Source organism: Pezoporus occidentalis, unplaced genomic scaffold, assembly GCF_034315485.1.
Source record: "Pezoporus occidentalis ecotype Australia unplaced genomic scaffold, CSIRO_AGI_Poc_V1 ctg114, whole genome shotgun sequence".
In the NCBI taxonomy this organism is placed as follows: Eukaryota; Metazoa; Chordata; class Aves; order Psittaciformes; family Psittacidae; genus Pezoporus; species Pezoporus occidentalis.
The window spans coordinates 1,112,635-1,123,633 of record NW_026912929.1 but is presented as its reverse complement, the minus strand read 5'-3'; the positions used below and the strand labels follow the sequence as shown (position 1 = coordinate 1,123,633).

At 43.8% G+C, this 10,999-nt stretch overlaps 1 protein-coding gene across 1 annotated transcript; it reads left to right on the top strand.

The window, feature by feature from the left end:
• The first annotated feature begins 1,589 nt into the window (after positions 1-1,589).
• Positions 1,590-10,672, top strand: SEC61A1 (SEC61 translocon subunit alpha 1). Its single transcript, XM_062636682.1, has 12 exons — positions 1,590-1,724; positions 3,313-3,380; positions 4,076-4,141; positions 4,244-4,322; positions 4,801-4,932; positions 5,339-5,448; positions 5,644-5,797; positions 6,103-6,263; positions 6,713-6,910; positions 7,291-7,482; positions 8,940-9,016; positions 9,908-10,672. Exons 1-12 carry the CDS (start codon positions 1,718-1,720, stop codon positions 10,092-10,094), a joined length of 1,431 nt encoding a protein of 476 aa, XP_062492666.1. The 5' UTR covers positions 1,590-1,717; the 3' UTR covers positions 10,095-10,672.
• Positions 10,673-10,999: the final 327 nt, after the last annotated feature.

The following is a 10,999-nucleotide window of genomic DNA, read 5'->3' as shown; positions in this document are numbered from 1 at the left end:
AGAGATGGTTACCTTCAGAGGATGATTCATCTAATCTGAAATTAGACGTGTAAAATAGGTAGAGGATTTCTCCAGAGGTGTCCACTTGTATCAACACTGACCATAGAGATTGTAGACAGACACCTCACTTCCAAAGGGCTAAAAGCCCTTAGATGAGCCATTTAGATAAGGATAAAGCCATGTTACACTTCCTACCATAGCATCGAGCAGGCAACAGTGTTGTTACCAACACCTCCCACAATAATTTACCTTATTTTAATGAATTCTGCAAATTTTGGCATTTCATTGCATGCTTCTACCACCCATTCCCTGGATCACTGCTGTTTCTTCCTTGCCCAGCCTTCCACAAAACCACTGCTTCCTTCTCCACCTTATCAGCTCTGATACACCAGGCACAGTGCCCACATTAGTAAGTCAAATCAGCTCTGCAGGACAGCATGTCAGTAGGAAAGCAGCTGCTTTCTCTCTAATGAGAAATGGGTGGGTTAGAACCAGTTTTGGTAAATCGAATGTTTTGACATAAGCTGCTTTGGACAAGAGCTAATACATTCTCATACCCATTGGTATATGTTTTCAAGAACTTCTAGAGGAGATGGATGGTTTCAGAATGCATTCTGAAGGGGAATCAGGACTGGAATTGGGACTACCTTCCTACGGACCACATGATTCCTGAAGTCCCTTCCAACCTGGTATTCTACAATTCTATAATTCTAGTTGCTTGGAAAAGTAGGGATCAGATAATCAAACAAAGCAACCTAAGTCCCTGGAAAATAGCAGGGAGATTTGAGCTCTATAGATATAACGGAGCCTGTACACTGATTCTATTTGCTTTACATTAATGCTTGTCAATGTTTTTCTCTTTTCTCTAACTTCTGCTTACCTTTTATTGCAGATAATATATATATTTATATATATTTATACTGTACTATTATATTTTTATATATTAGATTTTTATTTTTATATATATGTCTATACACAAAGGGCTGAAAAGCCCCAAGGGCATTAGTGACTCTCAGAAGGAAACCCCTTCAGCAGTGATTCAGCGTAAGCACATCACTTGCTGGTGCTCCCAGGTGACAGAGGGATGCTCAGTGACACGCACTGCTGTACCATGACTTCTTGGCACGCACCTCAGTGTTTCACGTTTAATGTTTCACACTCTATTAGTAGCCCAGCTGGACCTGGGTGCGTTAAACCCCGGCTCAAGTGTGACTGTGTGACACAATGGGTTCTGTGTGCACGGGGAGTTTCTTCCTGCTGAGAACGGCCCAAAACATTCCGTTATAAAAAACACAAAGGCAGAAAATCGATTTTAAAGCGTTTATTTATAGATTTATCTATCCCTCTCAATAGACCGCAGCCCCATACCTGCACCTCGCTAAGGTGTGAGCCGAGACAGGCAAGACTACAACTCCCAGCAAGCTGCGCGCCACTGCTGTCACCTGATTGGTTGCCCCGTCCCGCGGGGAGCCAATAAGGATCAGGGGCCGGCTTTGGGGGGTGTGGCTCGCTCTGGCAGCAGTGCATGATGGGAGTTGTAGGCGCTTTGCCGTCTCTGCGGCGGAGGGCGGCTGTCGCTGGGGCACAGCGCTTGCGCAGTGGCGGCGTGCGGCGGCCGCGGCGCGTGGCAGGAAGCGGAAGGGGGCGGCCGAGCCCGGTGCCTGACGTGTCCCTGTGAGGCCGCTGCCCGCGCTGCTGCTCCCGTCCGGCGGCCGCCATGGGCAGTGAGTACCGGGCTCCTCGGCCGGGGGCGGCTGCCGGGGGAAGGGAGGGGGTAGGAGGGGACTGGGGTCTCCGCGGGGCCGCGGCTCGGCCACCGGCTGCGCTTTCGCAGGTACCGTGGGACGGGCCCCTCGCCCTGGGAGTCTGTCTGAGGGGCCGCCGCTCAGCGCGGAGGCCGCAGGCCCTCACTCAGGGCCCTAGGAGCTGGCCACGTTGTCGGTGCTCCCTGCGCGGGTCTCCCTTCCTCTGGGTTCGAGGCTTCCCTTGGGTTTTTAATTCATTCACTTTCATGGCAAGACCCGTTTCCTGGCTATGGCAGATCGTGCTGGGGAGGGAGATTGCTCCCTGATGCCTGGTGACCGGCCTGCTCTGCCTGGCAGGCTCTTAGGGCCCGGCCGTCCGGGGCTCGCTGTGCTGATGCTGTACGAGGCAGGGAGAGGTGCGCTGTCCAGCTGGGGATTGGTCATAAGGCGTTCAGTGGCCTTGCCAGAGCAAGCTAGGAACAGTGGGTGCAGGCTAGAGTAAGCTGAGTGAATGGAAGGCTTCAGAGGCTGCTCCTTGAGGAAGAGCTGCTTGAAAAGCATCTTAGTATAGTATTGTAGATGTAGGATTGTAGATTGTAGTTTGATTTAAATTTAAACCCACAATCCAGTGTAACTGTACAGGCGATTGATCAATTTAAATTAAGTAAATAATTTTTATGGGCTGGTTTTAAAATGTTATGAAATTGCATCTGAAGCTGCTGCCTTCCATAGTGAATCCCAGACTGGTTTGTGTTGGAACCTTAAAGCTCCTCCAGCTCCAACTCCTGCCACAGGCAGGGACCCCTTCCACTAGAGCAGCTTGCTCCAAGCCCCTGTGTCCAACCTGGCCTTGAACACTGCCAGGGATGGGGCAGCCACAGCTCCTCTGGGCACCCTGTGCCAGCGCCTCAGCACCCTCACAGGGAAGAGCTTCTGCCTAAGAGCTCATCTCAGTCTCCCCTCTGGCAGGTTAAAGCCATTCCCCTTGGCCTGTCCCTGCAGACCCTTGTCCAAAGCCCCTCTCCAGGTTTCCTGTAGCCCCTTTAGGCACTGGAGCTGCTCTAAGGTCTCCCCTTAAGGAGCCTTCTCTTCTCCAGACTGACCCAGCCCAGCTCTCTCAGCCTGGGTCCAGAGCAGAGCTGCTCCAGCCCTCGCAGCATCTCCGTGGCCTCCTCTGGACTCGCTCCAACAGCTCCATGTCCCTCTTGTGTTGTTGCCCCAGAGATGGGTGCAGGACTGCAGGGGGGGGTGTCTCACGGCAGCAAGTAGAGGAGGGAAGTGAGAAGTCACCAGTAGTTTCTGTTCTGCATCATCATACTCTTTTAGTTCAAATGAGTCCAAAATATGTGTGCAGTCTTAGATTTACCTTGAGAAGTTTTGCATTAACTATTCAAAATCATATCTCTTGGCTCTCAGGAGAACTTGTGACTTTGCAGATGCCTTCTTCTATCGTATGCTAATTCTAAGCTGGAGACTTCCCTGATCTGAGGGTGTGTCTTGTTCACTAGGAGATCATTGTTTGTTGTATCTGTGTGTTCACTTTGTCTTTTAACTTATTCCCATACAGTCAAATTTCTTGAAGTAATCAAGCCCTTCTGTGTTATCTTGCCTGAAATCCAAAAGCCAGAACGGAAGGTAAGGGAATAAATTTTTCTTCATAGCTTTGTATTTGTACAATATAAAAGGTTTATACTTTAGTTTGTATTTGAGGGTTTTGTTTGGTTTTTTTTTCCTGGGAGAATGGCAGGTTTAGGCACAGTTGGTTTTAGTGCAGTGCTTGTCTTGTTTATCCTGTATCGGGGATATGGTTGTACAAGAGCGTATCTGCTGGTAAATGCAGTTGTGCAGATATGGTTGTGCCTTAGCAGTGAGATGCTGAAAGCAGGGCATACTGGGGTGTAAATGAGATTAGTTTAAAATAGCATCTTGCTTCATAAGTTCTAATCTAAGACTCTGTTAGGAGAAGCTTCTCTGTATTACCTTTCTTCTCACCAGAAGCTCTTTCTTATGAAAATATAGGACTCATTTCTGTGGAAGTACCAGAATTACCTTCCATTGACATCAGCTTGTTTACCTGGATTAAAGTTTCAGGAAAGTTTTGTCATTTTCTTTGGCCTTGTATAGGAGGCCTTGGAATAAAAGTGATGAACAGTATTCATTACTTGTATAAAGGGGATGAACAGTGAGTTATTTCCTTTAGGATGTTCTGTACTTTGTCCCTTCACAAGAAAATCAAGTGTGCTTTAGCTGCAGTGAAAGTTTGCCTGATTGACCAGATCTTGTTACCGTGACAGCTTTAGCATCTTTGCTTGTTGGTTTTCCCCCTTTAGATCCAGTTTAAGGAAAAGGTGCTCTGGACAGCTATCACACTCTTCATCTTCTTAGTATGCTGCCAGGTACGTTTCTTTCTTGTGTTCTTAAGGAAAGGCTGAAATGTTTAAAGGATGTTATGAAGTCTCTAATTTAATCCTGTTTTCCTCTCTTGGTTGGAAATGCAGATTCCCTTGTTTGGTATTATGTCATCAGACTCAGCAGATCCATTCTACTGGATGAGAGTGATTTTGGCATCAAATAGAGGTAAGCTCAGTCTTTCAGAAGGGCTTTTTTTTTCTTTTTTAGCTTGAATCAGAACATTTCTGGACTCATTCCTATGCTGCACTTATTCTAATGAAGATAAAAACTGAAGCAGAGAGGAAAAAATCATCTATTATGTAAAGTTATAAAGCAGTGTGGCATTGGAAAAGCCACAGCTTTGTGGACAGAATGATATGGTTGGCTGTGTACAGTCTGTTATATGTCCAGAAATCAAGGAGCATTTTGTAGGGAAGCGACAGTTCCTAATTGCCTTGCTTTGCTGCTGTTGCAATTTCAAGCCTTCTGATTAGTGTTTCAAGCCATGTTATACGGGTGTTGTGGTTTTCTGGGTCACATCTTGGAGTCTATCTTGCAGAATAAAATTCATGATGGTTTGTATAAATTTCAGAGGCTTCCTAATGCAGGTGTGAGTTAAGAGTGTGACATTATTTTCTTTCCCTGTTCTTCCTGTGACTGGCAGGTACGTTGATGGAGCTGGGCATTTCACCCATTGTCACTTCTGGGCTCATCATGCAGCTCTTGGCAGGTGCTAAGATAATTGAAGTTGGTGACACCCCGAAGGACAGAGCCCTCTTCAACGGAGCACAGAAACGTGAGTAATGGCTGATGTTAAAGGCTGATGGCTTAGAGTAACTGTGTTCATTTTATAAATGACTTCTAAAAACACTACTCACTGATCTGTTCACTGGAAAAAAGAATCATAAATTACCAAAACCATGGTACTATTTTAACAGCTTCAGAGTTTTCTTTACCCAAAGCAATCTTTGGTAACCAAACCCACTTGCTTCTAAGTGTATTTGTTGCTGAAGTGTTTGTGTCTGTATTTTCAGTGCCAGATTTCAGACAACAAACTTAACAAGCCCTTGATTTTAAATATCCTGTGACTTCGATATTCCTTCCCAGCTTTACTCCACAAAGAAGTGATTCATATTCTCTATAATTACCCACTGACATAAATCTCCAGAACAAATACATACTTTCTGGTTTTTATTCTGCAGTGTTTGGAATGATCATTACCATTGGACAGTCTATTGTGTATGTAATGACTGGGATGTATGGAGACCCATCTGAGATGGGTGCTGGGATCTGCCTGCTTATCACAATTCAGGTAATTTCTAGTCCTTTCTACTTACTCTCCCTCTGAAAGGGTCAAAAATATCAGCCTTATGAGCTGTCTGTCCGGCATGCAGAGAAGAAAGATCAAAGTGTTCCTGTTTCCTCTTATATTTTAGTACAAGTTATTCTTTTAACAAAAACTAAAAAGGGATGGGACTAATGCTGTGTTTCTCTTCTTTTACTGTAGCTTTTTGTGGCTGGATTGATAGTTCTGCTCTTGGATGAGCTCCTACAGAAAGGGTATGGTCTTGGTTCTGGCATCTCTCTCTTCATTGCTACCAATATCTGTGAAACTATAGTGTGGAAAGCCTTCAGCCCCACCACGGTGAACACAGGACGAGGTACATGGCACAGTCTGTTTTCTTTATAGAAAATCTTGTACAAAAGACAAAAGTCTTTTTTTTGGCCATGTGTAAACTTAAATGGCAAATGCTGTTACTGACAACTTTAAAAAAACCTTGGAAATAACGTAGCTGCTATAAGGGATAATGGTAGTAAAAGTCTGAGAGCATACTCAAGATGCATAAGAGTTGGAGAAATCCTAACTCCGAATCCTGTAGGTCAGAAGTTTGCCTTATGGGACAAAGTGCTGACAAATGGAGATAGTCACAGCACACCTGACTTGGTTTTTCTTGTTCTTTCCAAGGCATGGAATTTGAGGGAGCAATCATTGCTCTCTTCCATCTTCTGGCTACTCGTACAGACAAAGTCAGAGCCCTTCGAGAGGCCTTTTACCGTCAGAATCTCCCCAACCTTATGAACCTGATTGCTACCATCTTCGTCTTTGCTATTGTAATTTACTTCCAGGTCAGTTGGAATAAAAAGGACTGTGAAACTGTTTGTGTGGAAGTAGAACTGCAGTCTGCTTCCTTGTACAAGAAATTATAGTTTCACTTTCTGGTGCCTTCAGAAGACTCATTTTTATACCTGCAACATGTGGATGTTCATTTAACATGGGCTTCTCTTAATGATTGCCACATTTACTATAGCCACACAAAAGACTTGAGACCTGCTGTGGTCTCTGAAAGAGAACAAACCCAAACCAACAAATAGATGAATGTACATGTAATACTGCCTAACCCAGACTTTGAGGTCTTTAAACCTGTGTGTCCCTTGCTGTTTGTTGCAGCAAGCTGCTGAAGAGCAAAGGAAGTTTTTTTTCCTGGATACTACATTCAGTCTTTGCTTCATTTATGACCTGTGGTATCGGTTCATGCCCAGACTTAACAGGGGACTTTGTTTTGAAATCTTTTCAGGGCTTCAGAGTTGATCTTCCCATCAAATCTGCTCGCTACCGTGGCCAGTACAACACCTACCCCATCAAGCTGTTCTATACTTCCAACATTCCCATTATTCTTCAGTCTGCCCTGGTGTCCAACTTGTACGTCATCTCCCAGATGCTTTCTGCTCGCTTCAGTGGCAACTTACTGGTTAGCCTGCTGGGCACTTGGTCTGTGAGTATTCCTTCTACTCTTGCATACAGCTTTATAAGAGCACTATTAAAAGGCATGGTTAAAGATGTGGTCTCTCTCTAGATATTAAGGCACATTTCTACAGGTGATCATGTATGCTGAAACTCTGAAATCTGAGACCTGATGTGATCTGTGTAGCTGTCAGGTCTCCTTTTACCTTGGGCTGGTCTTTGCTGTCCTGGATATTTTTGCTGTTCATTATTGTGTTCCATTTCTACTTTTTTTACTGCTTGTGACAGTAAAGTTGAATCTTTGCTGCTGTAGTAGTAATGACAGTGACATGAAGGTGATACAAACCCAGGCTTAGCTTTAAGGCTAAGAAATAGCAGGAAAGATGGTGACTGTTTGCTTCCTTCTTTTAGGACACATCATCTGGAGGTCCTGCTCGTGCTTATCCAGTTGGTGGTCTTTGTTATTACCTGTCACCTCCAGAGTCCTTTTCTTCAGTGTTAGAAGACCCTGTACACGCAGTTGTCTACATTGTATTTATGTTAGGCTCCTGTGCTTTCTTCTCCAAGACGTGGATTGAAGTCTCTGGCTCCTCTGCCAAAGATGTAAGTTTAAAATGATAAATTGTGTAAGCTTACATGATGAAAACAGGTAAAGGGGGTAGTTTTTTCCTTGTTTTCTTTACTGCTTTTTCAAAAACAACAACAAAACTGAAAAGAATTGCTTTCATTGGCAGTCTTTGAACATTGCTATGTAGCATCTGCTCAGTGTGAGGACAGGCAAGGTAGCAGGAAAGGTAGAAACTCTTTCAGCATCAAATGGCAGATGCACCATGTGCAAGGCAGTTACCAGTTAAGAACGTACAGGTAAAGCTTTGAATTCCCATGCCTGGCATAGGGAGTTCTTAACTTCTTTAGGGGAAGGTTAACAAGAGACTGTTATTTTTAACTTGAGAGTGCTGGTAACAGGGAATTCAGTGCAGTGCACTGATGTACCTGGGCCTGGCTTCTCAAAATCCCAGTTTGCTGCACAATACTTGCTATTCAACAGCTGTATCATTCTGAAATTGGAACTGGAAACAAAGATGGAAAATAGTTGTCATCATGGTATGTTTGTATTGTGTGGTTTTGGGTAGGAAATCAAGTTTGGCAGCCATGTGGAATAGATTCATCCATTCTTTAACAAACATGTAATAGTTGCACAGTTACTGTAACAGTGTGAACACTTTTGTTTTGGACTTGAGCATAGCTGCTTGTTGTCAGGCATGCAGGAGGCACTACTCACAGCCATGTATAGCCAGATCTTCATTTCAGCATAAACCATCATGCAGCTTTTAACACTTTCATGTAATTTCCTGATACTGAGTAAAATCATTTTAACTTCATGTAAACGAGGTCAAAACCAAAAATCGATAGATCATTACTTAAATGTTCATTATGTAGTGGAAAACTGGAAGCTTGATCATCTGAAAGGTGTTCTCTCAGTACAGTAGGTTCTGTGACAAGCACCTTCAGGAGTTCCCCTGCTAGAGTTTGTAACCCTCAGTTGTTAGTAAAACGTGTGCAGGGCTCTGCTGTAACCCTGTACAGCTGCAGAAATCCAATCTAAGAATGATGTTCCAAGAAAACATTCTTTCTAAGGCATGTAGCTTCTATTGGAAACTGAAATGGAGTGGGCACTTCATAGGATGGTTTTGCTAACATGGTAAACCCTGACCAGGAGAAGGGTAGGTGGCAAAACAGGAATTTTGGGTATATGAGAACTTGCCAATTTCCAGATCTTCCTTTTCCTAACAGGACTGGATTTATCCAAAAAGCTTTGCATAATTGACAGTGTGGGAAAGTGCCTGTGACTACAAATCTGTCTGAAGTTAAAATATTGGATGTTTTAAACTTGGATGAATAATATAAAAAAAAACAAACCAAAACCCCCAAACCAAATACCAAAAATAAAAATCCCAAAGCCATCACCATTTACTGCTTCTGTTTTCCTGGAGCGCTGAATTCTGTGGTCTTGGGAAATGATGCCAAACTGACTTGCTCCATTCCTCGATTCAATACAGGTTGCCAAACAGCTGAAAGAACAGCAAATGGTAATGCGAGGCCACAGGGAAACTTCAATGGTACATGAACTAAACAGGTGAGCTATACACTTCACAGGATGCTTATGCAGAGTGTTGTTGGAGTGTACTACTTCAGGCTGATGCACAAGGATTTCCTAATCATAGAATGGCTAAGGTTGGAAAGGACCTTAAGATCATCTAGTTTGTAATTTTTAATGTGGTGTTGTCTTGAGTACTGTTTTTACACAGACTTTACCTAATATATTAGCACTGTTGTGTGATCCTTATCTTTGTTCTTGGGTAAGAGAAGGGCCACAAAGACAATCCAAGGACTGGGCAGCTGTATGACTAAAGGCTTGAGAGCTGGGACTGTTCAGCTTGGAGAAAAGAAGACTCAGGGGAGACCTTATCACCATATTCCAGTATTTAAAGGGTGACTAAAAGGAAGATGGAGACTCCCTTTTTATAAGGAGTCACATGGAAAAGACAAGGGGCAATGGGTACAGCTTACTCCTGGGGAGATTGACTGGACACGAGGAAAATCTTTCATACTGAGAATGATCAGCCATTGGAATAATCTCCCCAGGGAAGTGATGGTTACCCTGACATTGGACACTCAAGATTCAGCTGGACAGGGTGCTGGGACATCTTGTCTAGGTCATGCTTTGCCTAAAGAGATGATCCTTTAGGTCCCTTGTGACCTGGGATTCTGTGATTCTATGAATTTAGATCATGGGAGAAGAGAGTGTTCTGCCACTGACTTTTCTCCACTTGTGTAGTTCTTGGGTTTTTTAATCACCTGGTTAGATAATCTGTGTTCTTCTGTTCTCAGTGGGATTGTTTCTTAAACCCTGCCTCCGATGTAGATACTTCCTGTAGACCTCAAATACCACTAACCCTAGTATGGTTGTTAACATCCTGAGCAAATACTAATGGCACCTCTTCTGTCCCTGTTTTGTGTCTCACAGGTACATCCCTACAGCTGCTGCATTTGGTGGTCTGTGTATCGGTGCCCTGTCTGTGTTGGCAGACTTCCTGGGGGCAATTGGATCTGGAACTGGAATTCTGCTGGCTGTCACTATCATTTATCAGTACTTTGAGATCTTTGTAAAGGAACAGAGTGAAGTTGGCAGTATGGGAGCTCTGCTTTTCTAACCTCACGGACCCAGGCTCGGGGGGGAGGAACCTTCTCAAACATAGCCAGTCAGGTGAAAAGGAGTACCACAAACTTGGTGATGTCATTCTCTAGGAACATAGGTTTTAATAATGTTTCCAAAGCACATTCCCTTATGTTAAACTTTTCTAGCATCCTGTTGGCATTTTATAAATCCATGAGGAAAAAATGTGCAAAAAAAAAGAATTTTTTTAAAGAAACTTCTTTTTTAATCATATGTCAGGAGCATCAGCTGCTCAATTGGGTTTAGTTCAGTGACTCTTGGGATTTTTTGAGCCCCTTTCAGATTTAGGATACCTGAAGCCTTTCCAGGTTTTAATAATAAATGTTTGTTAAGTGGATGTTTGGAAGAAGGGATTTTGTTTCCACGTAACTTGGTTTTGCAGCAGTGGTGAGACAAAATCTCTCCCTCTTAACGCTCAAGTTCCTTAATTATGGTTGTAAGCACGAACAGTGTTTCAGATGTTCAGTTCTGTGTTTGCGTTGGGGTTTTATTTTCAGTATGGCAGATTTGGGAGGCAGTTGTTTCTTTTTACTAAATGATAGCTCTAACTCCTAATGTTTTGTCTTGTACTAACTATGCTAGACCCTCTCAGATGTGGGGTATTGGCTGGAGACTGTTGTCACGTGTCCTTTCCCATCACCCTCCTCTGCAAGCAGAAAACTCAGGTCAATCTAGATCCTGCCAGAGCCTGTGCCTCAGAGTTGCAGCTTTGAACCTTGCTCACGCTGGCAGCTTTGTAAAACCTTCTCATTCATTTCACTGCCATCATTGGTAGCACTCCTGTTGCCAGAAGGGGAAAGTGTGGCTGCTTAGGCACAGACCTGCTCGTGCTCTTTGCTGAAGCTGGGTTTCTCTCACTGATAATAAATGCTGGTCTTGTAG

Coding starts and splice junctions, on each gene's coding strand:
- SEC61A1 (XM_062636682.1), top strand. Junction 5,798..6,102: donor CACGGTGAACACAGGACGAG/GTACATGGCACA, acceptor GTTCTTTCCAAG/GCATGGAATTTGAGGGAGCA. Junction 6,264..6,712: donor CTATTGTAATTTACTTCCAG/GTCAGTTGGAAT, acceptor AAATCTTTTCAG/GGCTTCAGAGTTGATCTTCC.